Here is a 23,367-nt window from a genome sequence, read left to right as displayed (position 1 = left end):
GACCATATGGCCCACAATCACAGTATCAGACGGACTCAATTTAGCTTCTTTTGTTTTTTACTAAAAGTTGACGCTTATAAAAGTATGTTTTTCAATCCTCTCAAAACCAGACGAATGCCACACAATAAGAGTTTGTGTGGAGATGATGGCTCGAATCCCAAGAAGTACATGAAAGCCGACCTTAGCTCAGTTGGTAGAGCGGAGGACTGTAGTGGGTGTCGCCCTTAGCCATCCTTAGGTCGCTGGTTCGAATCCGGCAGGTCGGACTTTTTGTTTGTTTGCCTCTTCTTCTTTTTCTTTTTTTTCCGAACACGAGGCCCCTATTTTGTCGTTGTCTTTGCTTCAGCTGGCAAAGTGACGAATTTTTGTTGCTTTTTATTGCTAAGGCTGCTCCTCTTTTGTTTGATTGTCAATTATACAGTATTTCTAAACTAAACTAATCCTGAAATGTAAGAATTGTAGTACAAGTGTCGGAGTTTCAAAGAATATCCCGGGGTGGCGGAGCTGCTGTCGGCGATGGCCGCCGGCTGGAATGCGAAGCTGATCGTCCAAGCGTGGCTCCGCGGGGAGCCAATCCTGACGAGCATCGGCCTCGCCATAGCCGCCCGCCACCCTTGCGGACGCCACTTGTGCATAGTCCCGGACGAGCAGTCGAGACAAGAGAACGTCGAGGCGGTACGGGCGTACGCCGACGTGTCTCCGGCGACGGAGGTTGTTGTGTGAGAGGCTGAGGTGGCAATGGCGGGGCTGGTGGGGGTGGATTTTCTGGTGGTGGATCGCGAGCGCGGAGGCTTCGCGAGGGTTTTGAGGGTTGAGACTTGAGAGGCTGAGCACAAGAGGTGCGGTTTTGGCATGCAAAAACGCGTGCAAAGGAAACGTTTCGGGGTTTCGATGGCATGGGGTGCTTGAGAGAGGGACACGTGTGGTGAGGACCGTGCTTTTGCCGATGGGGGAAGGGATCCGGTTTCCAGGAAGGGTCCTAGCCGTTGGATCAAGCACATCGATGCCCGGTCCGGTGAGGAGCATTTGTTCCGGTGGTGATTTCTTATATAATACATATATTTTACCTTCTGCAGTGCTTCTCACCCACTACCCCGAGGTAAGATTATTCTTGCAGCCCATCTCGTATTTCAGCCACGGAAAAGGATGAACTTTATGTTATTTATTGTAATTTTAATATATATTTCTCAAAAAAAAAAAAAAATTGTAGTACAAAAACAAGTTATAATAATAATACTTATTTCAATTATAAAAAAAAAACATATTTAAATTTTTATTTGCCGCAGCCCGCACCTTATTTGGTGACGGAAGGCGGCCACGCTATGAGGAAAACCTCTGGGCGGCTTTCTCACTATATGAGCCGCGGTCCTTTTTATTTTTTAATTTTTAAAAAAAAATTCATATATTTTTTTTAAATTACTACTTAATTGTTAATTTCTTCATAATTAACTTACTAAATTTTTTTTTTTTTTGATTTTTTTTTTTTTTTTTTATCTGCACAAAAAATAATAGGGGGATTCGAATTAGTAATCTCTACTTCATTAGGTGTAGTCTAAATCGATTAAGTTACCTCTTAAGGAACAATTACTAAAATATTATTAATGTTTCTTCAAGTTAAGCAAAAAGACAAATATAACTATACAAATTGTTTAATAAAACAAAAATATTTTTATAAACTTAAAAAACTAAAAGCCATAATAATAAAATTTGCTACAACCACACCTAAATAGCCACATATGGGTGGCCGAAGCACCCCTTCAATCACCCCCATTTGGTCAAAGGGAACCGACCACCTCATTTGGACATTTGTGGGTGGTTCATTCACCCTCCATTTCAGCAAATGAAACCCTCGGTTCCATCATTTTTTTAGCTTTTAGTTTTCTTTTTTGAGTTTTTGATTTTTTTATTTTTAATTAGGGTATTTTTGTTATTTGAGGACACCAACCGTAGGTCCGTAGGCATTAGTTTGGAGAGATATTGTGGGCGTGGCAGTTTAAAGAGGTATATGAAATTTTCTCTTTTTAATTGTACCTTTTTTTTTTTTTTTTTAACTTTAAAAGGCAAAATTGTAATTTTACAAGTGTAGCAAGTGGTGTAAGTCATCAACTTTACTACGTGTCACCCAATGATTGATTGTGATGTGGATACATGTCATCTAATGTTTTTTTTGTCAAATGGCTTGATGACATGAACTACTTTGGATGGATAGTTTACCTGACGATCTTCATGATATTTTTTGTACTTCAGTAATTAGTTAGATTCAACAAGAAATCCCATTAATCATAAAGTGCCTCTCCTGCACATGAAGTGCCTCTCCAAGCTTCCGGGCCAGTTCCGGCGAGCTTCTCGCCATCCTCCTCCCCTCCTCTTTCTGTTTGTCTTCTTTTCCTCGTTTTCTTCCTCTCTACTCCTCTAGTGAGGTATTGTATTTACCTTGTGCTTGCTTAGCCTGTTATAAATGTAAGATTTTGCAAAATACAAGAAGGCAACAAATGCTACTGCACTGAGTCTAGCAAGCAACCAATAAAAGTAATCAAGATGTGCCTTGTTAAGATTATTAGAAAACCAACTACTTCTGCCATCCCTGCCAGTGACATCTTCGATGATAGTAACAAGAAAGCTACTTAAAAAATTGCCCACGCCGAAACTACCAAAGTACAGGGCGAGATCCACACTTCTCAATTCAATTGGGACCTATTAAAATAGAAATTAATTAATTAAATTCATCTATTTCTATAAGTTTAAGCGTTTGAAATAAATAATGATTTGTGCATACCTGATCGTAGGAGAACTCTTGTTGACCAACCATGGCGAAAACATCAGCAATTCCGAACAAAACATATTGAGGAACCAACCAAAATAACTCATTGGAAGAATCACTTCTGGCATATCAACCAGCCCATATTCTTGAGCAGTTTTCAGCCTTTTTATTTCAACTAGAGCGGCAACTACCATGCAAATGGCAGATAAAAGCATTCCAGTTCCAATTCGCTGCAACATTGTGATGCCAGAGGGCTTTTTGGTGAAAGCTCTTGCTAGAGGAACCAAAAGGCGATCATATATGGGAATAATGAGCACAATGGCCAAGCCGATCAGGGATTGTAGTGAAGCGGCTGGTATATCGAAACCAGGGAAGATTGTTCCGTCCATTGTAGCGCCTTGCTTGGTAAAGAAAGTTGTGCATTGTGCATACACAATGGCCAAGCTCGTAGACCATATGGGGAAAAGCCTAAGAACTGCCTTTGCCTCTTCAACATCACTGACAGTGTAAATCTTGCTGCCTTCTTGTGAATTATCTGGAAACGTCAACAAGGCTTTGTTGAGGAACCTGCCACATTAGAGGATCAAGATAAGTTTTGATATAAGCAATTCATGGCTTTTTTTTTAAGAAGCAAACTTGCATATGTAGTTTCGAAATTTGTTTAATAGTTGGGATGGTAGAGACTCAACAATTTTGTTGAGGAGCTTGGTCCGTTTAATTAAGTAGGTCGTGTTAGAATTAACTTATATAATCTTATACCAATGCGTCAATATGATCCAAACCCGACATACGTGCGACATATACAACTGATAATTTTTAACATAATCTGCGAACCCGCCACGAACTTAATATGAAATTAGCATGTTAAAGTTGAGTGATTTAATTCGTTTAATAAAATAGATCAAATTATAATTGACCTATATAATCTTATATCTATGCTCTGACATGACCCGAACCTGACATGCAAATACAAATTGTTACTCCTAATTTTAGCCTTATCCCCCTTGATAATTTTTTTTTTTTTGGAAGGTGTTAGGGACTTGTGATCAAGATAAATAAATGCATTTTTAATACCGTTAAAATGAATATTTATAATTTCTTATTTATATTAGCTTTTAGGATACGCAGTGGTATTAAAGTAATAATTTAAATTCTGCCTCCATTAATTTACTCTCATTTTAATTAAAAGTTTCATGTATGTATTGGTTCTCTTCACATTAAAGTGTATTGAATCATGTACCAATACTCACCAAAAAAAGAATCATGTACCAATAAAAAAACTATTTTACAGCATTTAAGTGAAATTCGATCGTCTTTCTAATGCACCCGTATATATATATGATGAAATCTTTTCTCTTACTTGAATTGTTGATGGCTACGGTCCGGCGGGATTGGAAGAGCTTCCTCTTCAATAGCTATCGCCGAAGAGGAAGTCCGCCGATTCCTAAATGCAGCAACGAACACCCGACCAATTCTCAGAAACGGATTTTCCTCATCCCCTATGAGACTATAACGTTAAGTCCTGTTTCCAAGCAAGAAGACACCCAGTGCAACGACCATCACAACGCAGGGGATTCCGAATCCGAGACCCCAGCTAAGGTAGTCTTGTACATAACTCAACACCAAAACTGTCACCGACAAACCTGAACATACACCAAACAACCACCAGTTAAAGAATGAGCTCTTGCCTCTGCATTCTTCTGGGTCTTCTCCGTTGAACTGGTCGGCTCCAAATGCCTGAACGCAGGGCTTGTGTCCTCCTTGCCCAATGGCTACTAGATATAGAGAGATGAAGAATAAAATCACTACGAGTTGATCATTTGAAGAAGACGACATAATTTTGGTGGCGCCTACGTGGCCGGAAGTACTGACAGAAGGAAGCATTGCCGACAGAGTCAACAAGCCTAGTCCCTGTCGAAGATGATTAATTAAGAAAAGAAAAGAAGAAAAACCCGACATGATGAACATTTCCCGGGAAATCTTACAATTATGAAGTTTAATTATAGACACTTCGTTTTGTTTTGGGTGAGACGCGCGGTTGATGTGAATCTGTAGTTTTAAAATGTTCGATTTAAATATGTGACTTTTAAAAACATCTAATGACGTACGTTTGATAAAATCGCAATTATTAAACACAATCTGCAACGTTAATACAATTTTTATAATTTTATTTAGAATTAAACTTTTGACTCGTAAAATCACAAGGCAAATTGGGTTCACATAGCCTTAAGCATGTAGTTTTCACTATTAGTATGACTTTATGGACTTATGAGTTATGAGAGATTCGAATACCCTCTTGGCCTCTTCCATGAAAAACCCAAACATATCCCCCATTAAGGTGAAACAATATCCACTTATCCTCTCGTTCTCGTATAGACAAACTCTTTCTTTTTCTTTTTCTTTTTCTTTTTTTTTTTTTTTTTTTTTCCATTGAAAATAAAATTAAAATAATATCACCCCACGAAACGCATTAAAATAAATTTAATTTTCAGTTTCTTATCTAATCAACTTTGCCTGCTTTTAAGTCCCTGGTAGGTACCAGTGGCCATTGCCATAGCCCAAAGCACAAGCGGAATGTTTTGTAGGAGATCGAGAAAGAGAAAAGAGAGAGAGGCACGTACCACTTACCAGGATGTAGATGAGAGAGGCAAAAAGAATGGTGCGGTAGCGGCCGAGAAAAGAATCAGCCACAAAAGCACCCAACAAAGGCAGCAGCTGCGCCGTGCCCGCCCACGCGTTCACGTTCTCTGCCGCCGTGGCCGTTGACTGCCCCAGTGAATCCGTCAAATACGTTATAAGGTTGCAGCTTATCCCAAAATATGCAAACCTCTCCGCCACTTCCACGCCTAGCTAGTAATTAAATAAGCACGTAAACAAAAAGAGCAAATCAAATTTCTTAAAATATATTTAAATATGCATTTAATAATTAGCTTAATTACCTATGAGGAAAGAAGCGGACCTCCAGCCGCCGGAGTTGGCTCTGAGAGCCGGGTTGCCTTTGTAGTCAACAACACCGTCAACGACGGTGCCTTGCACTAGCGGAGTCTGCGCATCCGGTGACTCGGCGTCAGAAAAGTGAGAGAAGGCCATAATTTCTTTGCTGTTTTTGCAATGAACTTTACTGATCGATGAGCTTTTTGTGTATCGCAATTATCAAATAGCTAGTGCGCTTTTCTTTTTTTTTTTGTCAATGTCAAATCAATGGATTGAATTATTGGGTTTGCTTCAACCCTCCGCATCCGTTGGTTTTGTCATTTGTGTTGGCTGTGATCATTAGAGTGATTAGATTTAAAGTCAGAAATTTATTGCTTTACTGTCTGATTTAACCTAAAACTTTCACGGTAAACGTACGTAATATTGCTAAAATTTTACTACGAGGATTTCTTATATTAATAGATCAATATCATTTAAACTCAAAATTAATAATTATAATTTATTTCAAACCTAATCATAAAAGGCAAGAATTGGTATAACACAAGTTATAATAATACTTATTTTAATTATAAAAAAAAAAAAAAAATACATACTTAAACTTTTATTAGTCGCACCTTATATTATTTGGTGACGGAAGGGGTAGCTCCCTCTAAGGATCGCTTCTCATCTGATGAAAGCCAGCTTTCCCCTCCTCCCTATATGAGGGGCAGTCCTCTTTATTTTCTATTTTTATTTTTTTTATACAAATGTCTACATATTACCATCAAATTACTATTTAATTATCAATGTCTCTTCCTCCAAATTAGCAAAAACTGTTTATGTTCCTTCAAAACTAACAAAAAGACAAAAATGATTAAATAATATTAAGAGAGTGGCTAAATCATCCCTAATAGCCATGAGGTGGATCAACCACCCACAAATATGGCCAAAGTTTGGCTGAACCATCCTTCGGCCATTTGGGGGTGGTTCGATTTTCTCTCATTTGGTCAAAGGGGTTGCTCGGCCACCCACCCTTCCAGCAACTTTTTATTTATTTTTTTAATTTTTAGTTATTTGAGTTTTTTTATTTTTTTAATTTTACCTTTATTTTTATTAAGGGTATTTATGTTATTGGGAAACATTAACTCAATTATTAATTTAGAGAGACATAGACAGTTGAGTAGTAATTTGAAGGTACACATGAATTTTTATCTTTTTTTTATTGTACTTTTGGTTTCCTTAGAGATAAAATTGTAATTTTACAACTATAGCAAGCGGTGAGTCGTGTCAATCCATGATTGATTGTGATGTTGATCTACGTCATCTAATAGTTTTTGTCAAATAGCTCGATGACACGAACAACTTTGGATGGATAAATATTCTTAATGATATCTTTTGTAGTTCAGAATTAGTTGGGTACAACAAGAAATCCCGTTGATCATAAAAGTAACTTTCTCTCTTTTATTTGATCAGAATCTTTATGGATTCTTTTTCTTTAATAAGGGGAGGTTGTCGGCTCAATCTTTAGACTTGAGGCTATGTTCCTTTAAGATTTCAAACCTCTATCATCTTTATAATGTTCTTTCAATATATTATGTTGGACGAGGAGTGAACTTGGATTTCTTGATATCACATTAAATTAATTTGTTTAAATTAAGGAATAGTTCGTTAGACATAAAATTTCTATTTTCTTCTCTTGCCAAGTTTTGGCTTCAATAAGCAATGATCTGTCCTTTGAGTATTATGCCTTCCTGCACTCTTCATCTAGTGCCTCTCTGCTCTTCCGGCATGCTTCTCGTCGTCCTCCTCTTTCTGTTTGTCTTCTTTTCCTCCTCTCCTCCTCCTCGTTCTCTTCTTCTTCTTCCTCTCTATTTTGGCGGAGTATATTTACCTTGTACTTAATCTATTATAAATGTAAGATTTTGAAAAATACAAGAAGGCAACATATGCTACTGCGCTGAGTCCAGCAAGCAGCCAATAAAAGTAATCAAGATGTGCCCTGTTAAGATTATTAGAAAACCAACTATTTCCGCCATCACTGCCGGTGACATCCTCGATAATAGTGACAAGAAAACTGCTTAAAAAGCTACCCACGCCGAGAATACTAAGGTAGAGGGCGAGACCCACACTCCTCAATTCAATTGGGACCTGTTAAAATATAAATTAAATAATTAAATTTATCAATTTTTATTTGCTTAAGCATTTAGAATAAATAATAATTTAACCGGACCTGATCATAGAAGAACTCTTGCATACCAACCAAGGCAAAAACATCAGCAATTCCAGACAAGACATATTGAGGAACCAACCACAATATACTCATTGGAAGAGTCACTTCTGGCATATCAACCAACCCATATTCTTGCGCCGTTTTCAGCCTTTTTATTTCAATTAGAGCAGCAACAATCATGTCAATGATAGATAAAAGCATCCCAGTTCCAATTCTTTGCAGCATCGTGATGCCAGAGGGCTTCCCAGTGAAAGCTCTTGCTAGAGGAACAAAAAGGCGATCATATATGGGAATGATGAGCACAATGGCCAGGCCAATCAGGGATTGTAGTGAAGCGGCTGGTATATTGAAGCCATGGAAGATTGTTCTGTTCATTGTAGCGCCTTGCTTGGTAAAGAAAGTTGTGCATTGTGCATACACAATGGCATACACCAAGCTCGTAGCCCATATGGGGAAAAGCCTAAGAACTGCCTTTGCCTCTTCAACATCATTGATAGTGTAAATCTTCCTGCATTCTTTTGAATTATCTGGGAACGTCAACAAGGCTTTGTTGAGGAACCTGCCACATTAGAGGATCAAGATAAGTTTTGATATAAGTAATTCATAATTTAAATCATGACTCTATTATTTTACTCTCATTTTAATTAAAAGTTGGACAAAAATTTCCTCCAAATCAGTTTGAATAAAATTTCCTTTAACCTACTTCAATAGGCGACAAGTGTCATTTCTCACACATTTTTAAAAAAAATATTTTTAAGAGTCATTTATTGTCATTCTACTAACTTATGAATCTAAACATTAATTTTTTAGAAACTCGAAAATGTTGAATGACACTTACCACTTATTGAAATGGGTTAAAGGAAATTTCCGAAATTTGTGTCCTTAAAATTAAGTTTTCATGTATTGTACCTCACTGAAGTAATGATTCAACAAACGACATTAAATGACAATTGAAAAAACTATTTTTGCTAGGCCTGGGTATCGGTCAAAACGGTCCGGTTTTAAACCGTTACCAAATCAATAAGAATTTTAACCGAAATTATCGGTTATAACGGTACATGGTTAAACGGTTCGGTTAAACCGGTTAACCGGTTTAACTGCAGGCTTTATATTGATTTATTTTGTTGGGCCAAAAATGAGTTTTTTTTTTTTTTTTTTTACTTTTGAGAGCCCAAATACTTTTTGTTGGGACACAAATATTTGTTTTGGGGCTAAAAATTGAAGCTTTTTTATATTGATCCACCATAATATATATATATATATATATATATATATATTTTATATTATAAAATACATTTTTCCTAAGCAAATGGACTAATTAACATAATGAATGCTAATTAGACTAACAAAACTAGTTAATGAAAAATGCTTTCACCAAAGGCAAAGAAATCTCATCCAATGCCATCACAAAAAAAAAAAAAATCAAACCTACCCAAACCAAAATTAAGATAAGATTATATAGGTATATGTATAATCCCAAAACTATGTTGTTTTGGTAACTCTTCTTAACGGTTTATATTGGTTAAACGATTAACCGATATGAAATTTCTAACCGGACCGAACCGAACCGATAAGCATACCGGTATAAAAAATTTAACCGATAAGGATATCGGTATATCGATTACGGTTAATATCGGTTTGGTTGAAACTGGTGCACGACCAGTAATCGGTAACCGGTTAATTTGCCCACCCTTAATTTTTGCAGTATCTAAGTCAAATTGAAATATTTTCTCTTACTTGAATTGTTGATAGCTACGGTCCGGCCGGAATGGAAGAGCTTCCTCTTCAATAGCAATTGCTGGAGGGGAAGTCCGCCGATTCCTAAATGCCGCAACGAACACCCGACCAATTCTCATAAACGGATTTTCCTCATCCCCTACGAGACTATACCGATAAGTCCTGGTTCCAAGCAAGAAGGCACCCAGAGCAACGACCATCACAACGCAGGGGATTCCAAATCCGAGACCCCAACTAAGGTTGTCTTGTACATAACTCAACACAAAAACTGTCACCGACCCACCCGAACATACACCAAAAAACCACCAGTTAAAGAATGAGCTCTTGGCTCTGCATTCTTCTGGATCTTCTCCGTCGAACTGATCGGCTCCAAACGCCTGAACGCAGGGCTTGTGTCCTCCTTGCCCAATGGCTACTAGATAGAGAGAGAAGAAGAATAAAATCACTAAGAGCTGATCATCTGAAGAAGACGACATGATTTTGGTGGCGCCTACGTGGCCGGAAGTACTGACAGAAGGAAGCATTGCCGACAGAGTCAACAAGCCTAGTCCCTGTCAAAGAAGATATTAAAAGAAAACAAAAAAATCGACATGCTTAAACATTATATCTTTTTTTTTTTTTTTTTTTGAGTAGATAAACATTATATCTTTTAAACAAGTACCAATATTATCTTTAATTCTTAGGGTATATGTACGGTTGTACCATTATACAATTATTTATTTATATTCCAAAGTTTTTTTTTTTTTTTTTACATTTTATTAATCATATTCTAAAAGTTATAAATACCAATCTTATAAAATTTCAATTATTTAAATTTTAGCCCATACCCGAATAAGATAAGATTCAAAAATAGCTCGAATAAGGTGAGGCTCAAAATCAAATGCCATCTTTTAACATAAAGAATGCAATGGATAGCTCTATAGCCATTGGCCACCATATGGACCAATTATTTCCACAAATGTCAACATACTATTACTATATATTCTTATAATATCTTCCAATTTATTTTCTTGTTTAAAAAAAAAAAAAAAACCAATTTATTAAAGAAGTAAGCAAAGAATATCACCCCACGAAACCCATTAAAATAAAATTAATATTCAGTTTCTTATCTCAACTTTGCCTTTTAAGTCCCTGGTAGGTACCACTGGCCACTGCCATAGCCCAAAGCACAAGCGGAATGTTTTGCAGGAGAGAAAGAGAAAAGAGAGAGAGGCACCATGCACTCACCAGGATGTAGATGAGAGAGGCAATAATAATGGTGCGGTAGCGGCCGAGAAAAGAATCAGCCACAAAAGCACCCAACAAAGGCAGCAGCTGCGCCGTGCCCGCCCAAGCGTTCACGTTCTCCGCCGCCGTGGCCGTTGACTGCCCCAGTGAATCCGTCAAATACGTTATAAGGTTGCAGCTTATCCCATAATACGCAAACCTCTCCGCCACTTCCACGCCTAGCTAGTAATTAATTAAGCACGTAAACAAAAAAAAGTAAAATCAAATTTCTTAAAATATATTTAAATATGTATTTAATAATTAGCTTAATTACCTATGAGGAAAGAAGCGGACCTCCAGCCGCCGGAGTTGGCTCTGAGTGCTGGGTTGCCTTTGTAGTCAACAACACCGTCGACGACGGTACCTTGCACTAGCGGAGTCTGCGCATCCGGAGAGCCAGCGTCGGAAAGGTGAGAGATGGCCATAATTTCTTTGCTGTTTTTGCAATCAACTTTAGTCTATATAATGTATCGCAGATTCGCAATCATGAAATAGTGCCTTTTTTTTTTTTTTTTGTCAATGTCAATGGATTGAATTATTGGGTTTGCTTCGACCGCCCACATCCGTTGGTTTCAGTTATAACGATCATGCTAGTCCCCCTTTTTACTGTCACTGGAGCACCCTAGAATTATTGCTTTGCATCCTTAGAAATCTAACTTTAATTAGGCGTCAACTTTTAGAACCGCTAATCGTTTTTAAAATGGTTAATAAAAATCACTAACTGTTAAGCGGTTAGCGGTTATTGAGTTTTTGAAAACCGCTAACCGCTTTTTTTAAATATATATATATATAGTTTTATTATAGATATATTTCATATAATATATTTATTTGTATGTTGTGTACAAGACTACAAGTGAAGTGATAATTTACAAAAATTATTCTAATTTTATTTATATTATATGTTGGATAGATTCGTAGAGGGTGACCAGCAAGGATTTTGGAATATAGGCCATGAAAAGGAAAAAAAAAATTGTTTAAAGTGAGTTAAAGTAAGCCCCAAAATCAGTCCAAAACCGGCCCAAAAAAAGCGGTTAGTTAAAAAAGGTTATTCAAATGCGGTTAACCGCGGAGGCAGTTGGTAAAATTTACTAACTGCAACAGCCTTTTCACCCTAAGCTTTAATGAATTTGTTCTTGTTTTTTTAATACAATTTTAAGATTTGGTTAATTAGGCTATTTAATTTTTGGGTTTTTTCTTTTCTTTTCTTTTTTTTTCTTTTTGAGTCATCCTACTCTAATAACCCTCTTGGTGACTATAACAATTTTGAGGATAGAAAATGTTGATGCATCTAATTAATACTAGCTGATAAATAAATAAGTGTACTTCTTATGACAGTGTTTTTAAGGGACATTTTATTCATTTACCATCTAATTTAACCTAAAACCTTAACAGAAAGCAAAATATTTTTAACTTTTTAAATTTGAATACACGATATTGAGAGTTTTTAAACTTTAAAGTGTAATTACAAAAGTAATGAAATATAAAGGTTTACAATGGTTTTTTAGTCAAATTAAGATTAGAGTTTCCTCACCAAATTTGATAAATGCATTTGACCTCACCAAAGATTAGAGTTTCTTTCCTCAAATCTTTTTTAGTCAAAATGAGTTAGAGTGCACGCAAAGTACTTCTTCACGTGGTATAGCTCACTTAGCTGACAGCTGTACAGCTGTCCACCACCCCCCCCCCCCCCCCCCCCCCCCTTTTTTACCAGTTGAAATGGAAGAAAACCAAAATCTCCAGTACTCGATGTCAATGGGGCCCAAAATCATAATTAGCTAATTGGTGAAGTTTTTGAATTGTTGTGTCCAAAATTAAATTTTGAGCTTTTCTAAGGATACGAATCATAGAAGAATTTTCAATTATTGGGTTAAAATTAAAATCTCCTATTAGTTTCACACGAATCCCTTTAACTTGGGTTAAAAGAATTTCTGCAATTCAGTTTTTTAAACTGACACGTATTTAATAGACTAAATTGCAGTTAATTTATCTCATTCGTCAATTTTTGCCGTTAAAACTCTTAAAAAGACAAATTTACCCTTTAATTTTCCTTTTATTAAAAAAAATTAAAAAAAAATGAAAAAAAAGGGTCACACCCAACAGTGGGTCACCTTATGATTTTTTTATTTTTTTTTTAATAATTTTTAATTTAAAATTAAGAGCAAATTTTAAATTTTATAAAAAAGTTAAGGGTATAAACGTCATTACCTCACTTGTAATGTTTAAAAATCTGACAGAAATGTTTAAATTGATTACAATTAAAAGTTCATGAGTTTAAATTGAGAAATTTTAAAGTTTGGGAGATTTGTCAAATCACGCGGTAATTCAGAGATTTAAATTAAAGGTACCCCATAAAAAAAATAATAAAATGAAAATAAATTATATTAAAAATTTTATTTTTCAAACACAATCTCAAACATACTCTTACACCGTTATAGTCTTAAAATAAATAAAAAATTGCATCCGGTGTCAAAGGTTCTCAAAGTCATTGATTAGTGAAGTTACCCCCATTGAAATGTTCATAGTAATCTTTGTCCTCTTCCTTTTAACCTTATATAAAGATTTAGATATCATGATTGAGCCTTGTCATAATCAATCAATCAATAACTTTTGATTAGCCGTTTTTCCTGTTGGTGAATTTTCTGGCATTGATGACAAAGGAGTTTAAAAGGAAAATAGATCAGCCCAAGTACTCTAAGAAGAACAAGAAAAAGAAAAATGATAGCTGAAAGGCTTCTTTTGTTAAACTCTAGCTTAGGCACCTTTGGTACACATATTTTTTTTTAGAAAAACATAACATTTCATTCATGAGCATAAAGCTCTTACATTACAAAGCAAAGCTCTGAAGCAATTATAGCATAAAACTACAAGATTACCAAGTTTAGTACAAGATTCGAGACCAATCCAATAACCCATAACTAAAATCAAATTTAATACTAGATCTGTTACAAACAGACTCAACCAAATGCATGGATAGCAATTATTCTTCGACCATGAGAGTGGAAAGACTCTCATACCGAAACTCTTCCTCCTCAACCCGAAGGCCAGGATAATTATCACATTCACAACCCAGAGATCTGGACCAAAACTAATTAACCCGAAAGAGACATAGATCGAGTGAGAGAGGAAAGAGCCTTATTATAAGCCGAACAAAACAAGGAAATTAAACAATACAGGGAAAAAACATACGCCGAAACACAAATACATCTTAAAGAAGTAACAGAATAGGAAAATAAAACAAGAAAAGAAACAGCACATTCCGATCACGCACACGCCAAGAACCGAAAACCAAAGGGGCAATGGAAGCTCATCACAGCGGGGACACGTCTAAAGGCCCAACAGTGGACGGTGGGCGGCGAACAAGCGCGGAGAAGACCGGCAAAGCAGCACCTGAAACAATCACAAACAAGAAAAAAAAAAAAAAAGGAAAAAACACCAAGGAATCACCAAAACAGGGAAAATGAGCACAAAGTGGGAAGACGGTAGCCGGAAGGAAGCCGGACCCATGCAGGCCAGAAACTGCCGCGTAAGGGGCGTGGAAACTCGATGTGGTGGGGACGCATGAAAGAAAACTCTAATAACGGGCAGCGAAGCAGCAACACTGGTCGGCGGCGACCACAGACAAAATCCGAACCCACAAAGAGCCAAAACAAGGCCAAGGAGCCCACTGCAAAAAATGAAGGTGGGAGAAGAAAAGCGGCGGGGAAGCGGAAAAAACGGATAAAACAGAGGGGGAAAGGAGCGGCAAGGAAGGGGAAGAGAGGAGGCACCGGAGCTAGGACATTAGGTAAATAACCAGCACCAAAGCGAAGAGGATGAGGGGAGGAGGGAGGTAGCCAAACGGCCAACCCTCCTCCCCTGTGTGACTAAAGGGTTTCGCTTTTCTCTCTAGCGGCTAGAGAAAATTTATGTGATTTTATCTATGAACTACATCCGCATGTTAAAACCCTTCATTATAACTAGTTTTACTCTTGTTCACTTAAAATTTTTACATATAAAATACTCAACTTTGGTACACATAATGATGAGTATTTTATTGAGAAAATCAATAGTTATTAAAATGAAAAAAGTTGACATGAAATAACTATTTTGATTCATTAGATTGGTTGCAATACTGGAATAAAAACCTGGAATGTGTATCCCACTATTTGGTACAGATGAATATGCTGGTGAATGGGATCATATATATATATATATATATATATTGTAATCAAGTTGACTAAAACAATTGACTAAAACACCATTATATATAATACAATTCTAATTTCCATTTTTTATGTATTTTTTTCTTTATTTGTTTTTAAACATAAACAATTATGTTATAGCTCTTTTTTTTCTTTTTTTCTTTTTTCTTTTTTCTTTTTTTTTTTATGCCACAAGAGAATACCCAATCATATTTTTATCCATTTAACTATCACACAATACTAATGTGACAATATCAACAAACCAATAGGTTTTTTTTTTTTTTTTTTAAACAACGACTAATCTAATGATTAATTATAAGATAAAAATATAATTTTTAGCATTACTCTACTCAGTATAGTCAAATTCAGGATCCGGATCCCTTCCCATTAAGAAGAAATTAGAGATTCTCTAATTCTTAATCTTAGCCCTTAGATGAATCTAAGGGTCCAAGATCAAAACCCTAAAATAAAAACAACCACACTGAATTATATACCAAATTTAAATGCGCGCACCCCCTAGGCCCTGGGGGTGGCCGCGCGCCACCCCCATATGGGCGGAGCTGCCAATCTACTTTTTTTTTTTTTTTTTCATTTAATTTAAAAATAAGTAATGTTTTAATTTAAATTTGGTATACAATTCGGTGTGGTTGTTTTTATTTTAGGGTTTTATCTTGGACCCTTAGATTCATCTAATGGCTGAAATTAAGAATTGAAGAATCTCAAATTCCTCCCTAATGGGAGAAGATTCGATCCTCAAATTCAAGCATGGATTTCAACAATCATAATGCAAGTTTCACCATATTGAATTCATATGCTCATAATCAACACATGCATATATTTACTGTATACGAAATACATAAATACATATAATTATTTTATATGTGGGCGCGCATATATGTAAAATAAAAGCAAACAAGTCTTAAACTTAATTTTATATTAAGACATACCAAATTTTAGACAATATTATTTATAATAAAGAATTATTACAAATAAAAATTTGGGTAAAATTCATATACCCCCAAAACTACTACTCAATTAACAATGTCCTCCCAAACTTTTAATTGTAACAATTGCCCCCCAACCCCCCTAAAAAAAAAAAAAAACTATCAAAACATTGTTAATATCCCTCCAAGACTGGCAAAAATATAAAAATGTCCCTATATATTTTTCAATAAGACAAAAATACCCCTATAAATTTGAAAAAAAAAAAGATATTTTTTTATTTTTTAAAAAACAAAAATTTTAATTTAAAACAACAATTTTTTTTTTAAAACGAAAATTTTCATTTAAAAAAAAAAAATTGACATTGCCATAATTAAAAGTTTAAGAAGAACGTTATCAATTGAGTAATAGTTTGAAAGGAGTATGTAAACTTTCTCCTAAAACTTACTTTAACAAAACATAAATGATAGATGGTAGAGATTTAAAAATGGCATCATACGATATTTAATTGACTCACAATTTGGTAATTATGGTATTTCATCTTTTTTGTTTCGTTTTTCTTTTAAAAAAAACCCAAAAGGCGTACATGGAAAAAAATAAACTCAAATGCAAATGAATTTTTTAAAAAGTAAATGGAATAATCTAGTCCTGAAGCACCTCTCCACATTTTTAAAGAAGTATTAATTACTAAGGTACAAGATGTAGACAAAATGCTCAAATTAAGTACAAGATGCAGGACTGTGATTCTCTCCGGTCCGTTTGGATGGAGGGGATCCAATCCTTGTTATTGCAGGGACATAATTGTTCCCAAAAAAATTTTTTTGGATCCCTTCCCGTCCAAACGGACTGGAGAGATCCAAATGCTAAGACACAGGACACAATAATATCTAAAAAGCTAAAACGGTGAAACATTGATGGGTCTGAAAAATTATGTTGCCCATATCAAGGCCCGTGTACAAAAAGCTATGGTTTTACATGGTTCGTAGAAAATTTTGGGATTGTCAAAGCCACAAACCGTCCATATAGTTCTGTCCCTGCCCAACACCCTCTTCACCCGGCTCATTGGCATTATCAAGTATCAACACCGCATTGGACTTCATCCCCACAAACCCGCCCCCATTGCTCTCATGGTGGTTCAACTAGTTGAACGGCAGCGTGTGATGATCACTAAACCTCGAGAAGAAACTAGCATATCGCGGACGCAATCTCCCCAATGTCATCGAGGTGGATGTGGGGGGCCACACGAGGTCGATTTCGGCAACCTCGTGGTGGTTGGGTTGGGAAGCCACGTGGGGAGCTAATATGTTACTCTTTTGACCAAATTATTATTTGCAATAAATTTTTTATATTTGACTCAAAATTTCACCTCATTTAGCTTCCGCCCTTTCAATTAAACTAGAGATGGTAGTGTACTAGGCTAGAGATGATATACACCCAACAGTCATGACTGAGATTGAAGATCTACTGAAGAGAGAAACCCCACTATCTCATCCAGCTTCCACACTTTTCGAAATGCAAAAACTCAATTCAAACTCATAAATTTTAGAGGGTTTTTTTTTTTTTTTAAAAAAAGTTTTTGTATTTTTAAGAAATTTATTTCCATTTGAATTATTTGGTTTTTATTTTGAAGAAGAAGAAGAAGAAAAAAGAATTCTAACGATGGAAGCCAAGAATTTGCCGATGAACAAAACAAATCAATCAAAAACCAAAAATGAAAATGAAAATGAAATAATATTAGTGACAAAATTGAAAAAGTCATTTACACAAACAAATACAAGACAGAATCAAATACATGTATCTCCAAAATCAACCTAACAAAGGTGTGCTACTACTCCCATTAGCTGTGGCCTGAAATCCAACATTTCCGTCATCGGAATCATCACCACAATCGTACACAGATCCAACGAGAAGCATCTGATCCTCCAGGTACCGCTGCAACAGCCCCACTCCCTCCTCTTCTTCTTCGACGCCCCGACCAGAACCCTCCTCGCACCGAATCAGCGGCTCTTCCTTCCGCCTCCGGCGGCGGATGCGCCGGAGGCAGAGCTCGGCGGCGCATAGAAGCGGGAAGGCGGCGCAGAGGAACGGCAATAGGAGCGGCGAGCAGAGGACGAGCAAGCAGTAGCGGATCCGGCGCGAGCCCAGCCAGGACGCGGCGGCGGCTATCATGATCGGCGCGTTGATGTCCGTGGGAGCGATCGTGGCCGTCGGATCATTGCGATGCGGAGAGCAGGGAATTGGAGGGGGCCGGAGGGTGTTGGTGACGGTGTCGTTTTGCGTCGAAACGGCGGGGTTCCCACATGAGTGGGTCGCTTTATACATGTGAGTATGTGTTTTGTCTTTTAGGTTCGAAAGTGATCTGATTCTCCGAACCGTAATATGTATACAGACACTTAGGTGAAGGACAGAACCCACGTGGCCTACGTAGACCCCACCTAGTAATTAAGCTTAAATTCTTCATTTTTAGTTAGGAGAAATATTGATACTTAACAGTGTGCTAAATATCCAATTCCCCCCCCCCCCCCCTCCCCCCGGCGACCGTCACTGAATTGCTACCGACCACTAGAAGTCGGTAATAACGTTGGTTTGGTTCAATAGGCTGTCAAATTTTTACTTTGTCGATTAACCGAACCGAATTGAATCAACTTTAGCCCTCATCATTTTTTTGCATCGCTTATTTAGCCCAAAAAACAACCATCTGACCCCAAAAAACAATCCATTTTCACCCATAACAATAGGTTTGGCCCAATATAGAAAGCCAACGACTAACTGACTTAACCAATCAACATTTAATTGACCTCATTGAGTTAATGGAAATATCTAAAATTTATTCATATCGTTAATTAATTGACTTAACATACTTTTTCGATTAGGTGGGCAAAAATATTTTTTGAAGATTGTCATATTAAAATTTAATAATTACATATGAAATTGCTTCTCAATAGTGCCACATGCGGCAACCCAAACACTAAAACTGACTTATAGTAAGAGCACTCTTTGCAGTCTCACCAAATTCATTTTTTGGTTATTCTGGTGAGGCAATTTAACCAGAATGGCTTAAATGTACACTTTTCAACCTCACCATTTTAACAAAAAAAAAAATAGTAAGGTAAATAGTACTCACCAAACTTAAAATTTACTATTCACTCACTTATTCACTAAACAAATATATTTTCTCTCTCTTCCTTTTTGCTTTTCATTTCTTCTTCTTCTTCTTTTTTTTTTTTTTTTTTTTTTTTTTTTTTTAATCTTTTTCTTTCCCTTTTCTCTATAGCCATTGAAATCAAAGTATATATTATGCCATATAATTGCACTAAATATTATTACTGCTTAATGATAGTAAAGATGAAAAATCCCTATTTTTTATTAAAAAAAAAAAAATCCCTTTCTAGAATTGATTTAGGAGTGGAAATAAGCCACGTTACTAAGAATCCAAAATCAATCATGTAAAACATTATCTTTCTTCCAATAGAAATTAAAACTAAAAAAATGAAGGAAATATTACAAAATTTTAAAAATATTACCTTTAGAAGAAGATAAATATTCTTAAAATAGACCATTAACAAACATTTAAAAATATAAAAGGTAGAGAAAGAATAAACGAATCTTTGAAATATTATATTTAAATGAAATAGTGAAAGTTGATTGTTAAAGTAGTGAGACTGCTGTAGATGCTCTAAAAATGTGAGTTGTTAAAGTAACTAAAAGTATACTTTTAGTTGTTTTGGTGAGATTGCTAGAAATGCTCTAAAAAAAAGTATAGGCTTTCTGCCAACCTCGTAGAAAAAAGTTAAGACATCCAAGCGGGTCTTTATCGACCTTCTTTTTGATGACATTTGTAAAATTAACACAATTTTACACGTGAATGTGGAAGTCCACAAGTCCACAAGTATAAACATTTTGACCATGTGAGGACTTGAACCCCTTTGTATCTTTTGGAAACCTCTTTTCACCTTAACGGTTTCGTAGACCTTGTATATAACCTGTCAACGAAATTTACTTATTGAAAACGTTACAAATTAATGTCTAACTTTACATCTAAGCCAAAAACCTTAGTGTTGTAAAAATATTATTTTTCTGTTTTTCTAACAAAATTTGGGCAGCACAACAACGTATTTACGCATGTTATTAAAGAGCATGTTAACCCTTTTATTTACTCTTGTTCCCATATAGTTGGAAGTTGGATATGGGGAAAAAAACCTTGTTAATTGTAGGGTTCTTTTATGAAAAGAACTATAAAAAATGTATTTTTATCAAAACTAAGTGTGATAATATAACCACTTATGTGTTTTCACAATATTGTTAATATTACTATAGTATAATTAACTACATTTTAAATTATTATTTTTTTAATCTAATGCAAGGGTACTACTGTTATTTTCAATCACGTGTCTCTTGCATAACCCTTTTTTTTTTGTCTAATTTAATAAAAAACCCTAACGAAAGGGGTTAAGTAAAAAAGGCAAGGTAGTTTTGCTAATGAATCACAATTTTTTAAAGTTTTGGGACATTGAAAATTGAGTAATAGTTTGAGGGAATAAGTGTAATTTTCCCACGGCACTTTTGCACATAAACATTAGACGGTACCAATTTGGCACTATAAGTTTACTTCAATTATTGGTTGCTTTTTAATATGTGAGTAATTCTTCGCATATATGTGTGTGTTTAATTTAACACTTTTGTTTTGCCTTATGCTACTCTATATGTTGAATTCTTTGCTTGATTTGAAGGGTGGAAACTGTATATGCTTGTGTTTCATAATGTAATTGTTCTTTTGTTCTTAATTTGTTTTCAATTTATAAGCATTCGCCTCTAAAACTTAAAACCACTAATAACTTGGACCTCTCTAGTGGGTTTGATTTGTATGCATAAACTCAAGTTTAGATCAAAAGTATACAACCTAAAGAATGTGTCTTAGCTACTAGTTAATTAAATCTTATTCATAATTTAAGAAGTAAACCCCCAAAGATTAACTTTCGATATATTTAATTTGCAGCCTCTGCGTGTCATGGATATAATTATAAAGATGATCATGGTGATTTAGCTGCAGCAAGTCATGCAATATGGGATAATGGGGGAGCATGTGGGAAGGAATACTATGTAACGTGTACTGGTGCCAAAAACTTAGCACCACATCCTTGTAGGTTAAGCGCTATTGTGGTTAAAATCGTTGATTACTGTAGTGGACGAGGATGTGGAACCATCAATCTTTCTGAAGAAGCTTTCACTTGTATTGCTGACCCCAATGCTGGAAGAATTAAGATTGAATATGAACCGTAAGATTATCTCAAGTGCTCAAAATTAACATTCTTAGAGCATGTTTGGGATTATGTTTGAGAAATAGAGCTTTTAAGTCAAAAAAGGCCATTGGCAAAAGCTTTATTTTTAAGCTTTTACTAAAAGTACGTTTTGACCATTTTTAAGTTTTTTTGGACTCTAAAAAACGCTTTCATTTTTTTTCACCAAACGAATACTTTTTTTTTTTTTTTTTCCCTCAAACGTACACCCAAACAGGCCCTTATACTGTACAAAGTATGCATACAATCTCATTCATTAATTGCTATTTATGTTTATGATACACAGGTTGTAGCTTACATGATGATAATGAAGATGCTCGTACATGCAGCTGGAAAAAAACTTGTTAGTTGAGGATACCAATTTGAGAAAAACAATATATATATATATATATATATATATATATATATATATATATATATATATATAGGATTGATGGAATGAATGAGGGTATTAATTTCTTTCTTTGTGGAAGTAAATATGGAATGAGGGCACTTATCCTTTAGTTATAATATATGCAATTTGTTATTTCTCTTCTCAACTTATGAATTGAAATTCGGTGCAATACTTTGTTTGAGGTGCACAATGGTTTTAATTTGAGGGCTTTCATTTAAAATAAAACGGCCTAATTTACTGTCGTCTCTCACTCTGCTCTACCACCTCCCCACCACCAAGCTCTTATGTTGCCACCTCACTTGCCTTTTTCTTGTAGTGTAGTGGGCAAACCACTCGTTCGGTCAGTGAAATGGTTTGGCCACTCCAAAAGTAATTCATCTACCCTACACTATACAACAATGATGAGGGAGGTCTCGAAACAGGAGCTTGACAGTAGTGAACTCAACTCAAACTCGAGCCAATTTGTCAAAAACTAATCAAACTCAACTAAGGTCTCGAGCTAAGTTCCAATTCGAGCTCGAGCAGCTTGACCTCAATTTTTTTTTTTTTTTTTAAAAAAAAACTTAAATATGATTCTCAACCATCAAAAAATTCAACTGAAAAAAAATAACTTAAATATAATTCTCAACCATCAAAAAATTCAACTGTTAACAAAAGAAAGGCCCAAAATATTACTTTTGACTCATTAGCCTCAACTACCAATGCACCCTCAGAGCTCAAAGCGTAGTGTGAGCTACACATCTATGTAATGCAGCACCCTTTTTAAAGATGTCCAGTGTGGGAATTTTGTTTGCTCTTTTCGGTGTGGGATTAAAGCTTCAATTGGTAAAGGATTGTGTAGTAAATTTTTTGTTTGAATGGTAATAAAAAGTGACTGATGTAATATAGAGAAATTTTGATTTTTTTCTAAAAAAATGTGAAAAAGTTATATTTTGTAGTGTTTTTTTTGTTTGAATAATAATAAAAAATAATTGATGTGATATAAAAAGTAAGAATATTATAAAATTGACTTTTTTTTTTAATTTAAAAAAAAGTTAATTGCTAAAGAGAGCCTAAATTAATGGCATCCCTCGATTCTTTTTGTTCTTCATGGGAGACTCTCAACCTTCTAAAAACATCATGCTTTCCTTCAATTTGAAGACAAAAAGGAATCGATATTTGAGATGTACACAAGCAAAGAGAGAGTTATACTCTTGGTAGGATTTTCAGACAGACTAAACAATTGCTCAAACTCATCAAGTATATGCCTTATAACTCTAAAAAGAAGACGAATGCCCTCCACGAAAATCACTAGGTTATCAACAAAGTATAAAAGAAAGAAGAAGAAAATAGGGACATAGAGGGATGTTGTCTTTGATGTAGTTGAGATAAATACTTATATTTATAAAATCTATTTTTATTAATGCTAATGCGCACGCGCACACATATATGTACACACACAAACGAGCTAACGAGTTAAGCCAAACTTATACGAACTATGTTTATGAACATTAACCCAATCGAGCCGAATTTATACAAGTATGTACCGTTTAATATTCCAACATATTTGTGTGTTCCTCATCGGCTTATATAAACGAACCAAATTTTATTCAAGTTGAACTCAACCCTATTTGCGAGCAACTCTTGTTGGTTTCAACAACCCTAGT

At 35.4% G+C, this 23,367-nt stretch overlaps 2 protein-coding genes, 1 non-coding gene and 2 pseudogenes across 4 annotated transcripts; 2 read left to right on the top strand and 3 right to left on the bottom strand.

Moving 5' to 3' along the window:
• Positions 1 to 114: 114 nt before the first annotated feature.
• On the top strand, positions 115 to 1,090 carry LOC132189446 (uncharacterized; annotated as a pseudogene).
• Positions 176 to 266, top strand: TRNAY-GUA (transfer RNA tyrosine (anticodon GUA)). Its single transcript is given in 2 exon segments — positions 176 to 212; positions 231 to 266. It is a non-coding gene; the product is annotated as a tRNA-Tyr (tRNA).
• Positions 1,091 to 2,079: 989 nt separating the features above from the next.
• LOC132189296 (protein NRT1/ PTR FAMILY 5.10-like) lies at positions 2,080 to 5,851 on the bottom strand (annotated as a pseudogene). The gene is made up of 5 exons (XR_015909145.1): positions 5,701 to 5,851; positions 5,390 to 5,607; positions 4,122 to 4,672; positions 2,777 to 3,328; positions 2,080 to 2,694 (listed from the first exon to the last, which is right to left on the bottom strand). The product of XR_015909145.1 is annotated as a protein NRT1/ PTR FAMILY 5.10-like (transcript).
• A 1,452-nt stretch (positions 5,852 to 7,303) lies between these two features.
• On the bottom strand, positions 7,304 to 11,394 carry LOC148583545 (protein NRT1/ PTR FAMILY 5.10-like). Its single transcript, XM_088510661.1, has 5 exons — positions 11,182 to 11,394; positions 10,869 to 11,086; positions 9,642 to 10,192; positions 7,905 to 8,463; positions 7,304 to 7,822 (listed from the first exon to the last, which is right to left on the bottom strand). The coding sequence occupies exons 1-5, from the start codon at positions 11,330 to 11,332 to the stop codon at positions 7,562 to 7,564; spliced, it is 1,740 nt and encodes a 579-aa protein (XP_088366787.1). The 5' UTR covers positions 11,333 to 11,394; the 3' UTR covers positions 7,304 to 7,561.
• A 6,344-nt stretch (positions 11,395 to 17,738) lies between these two features.
• LOC132189295 (uncharacterized) lies at positions 17,739 to 18,502 on the bottom strand. Its single transcript, XM_059603966.2, has one exon. It carries the CDS (start codon positions 18,350 to 18,352, stop codon positions 17,837 to 17,839), a length of 516 nt encoding a protein of 171 aa, XP_059459949.2. The 5' UTR covers positions 18,353 to 18,502; the 3' UTR covers positions 17,739 to 17,836.
• Positions 18,503 to 23,367: the final 4,865 nt, after the last annotated feature.

The sequence above is a fragment of the Corylus avellana genome, chromosome 9 (genome assembly GCF_965113065.1).
Source record: "Corylus avellana chromosome 9, dhCorAvel1.hap1.2, whole genome shotgun sequence".
Classification (NCBI taxonomy): domain Eukaryota; kingdom Viridiplantae; phylum Streptophyta; class Magnoliopsida; order Fagales; family Betulaceae; genus Corylus; species Corylus avellana.
The sequence above is the reverse complement of the archived record's forward strand: the minus strand, read 5'-3'. Positions and strand labels throughout refer to the sequence as shown.

Bases quoted from the DNA above. Each gene is read 5' to 3' on its own strand.
- LOC148583545 (XM_088510661.1), bottom strand. From the start codon at position 11,332: ATGGCCATCTCTCACCTTTCCGACGCTGGCTCTCCGGATGCGCAGACT. The intron at 10,193-10,868 runs GTGAGTGCATGG...CTTCTTTGACAG, and splicing joins CCTCTCTCATCTACATCCTG to GGACTAGGCTTGTTGACTCT. The intron at 8,464-9,641 runs GTAAGAGAAAAT...CTAATGTGGCAG, and splicing joins CGTAGCTATCAACAATTCAA to GTTCCTCAACAAAGCCTTGT.
- LOC132189295 (XM_059603966.2), bottom strand. From the start codon at position 18,352: ATGTATAAAGCGACCCACTCATGTGGGAACCCCGCCGTTTCGACGCAA.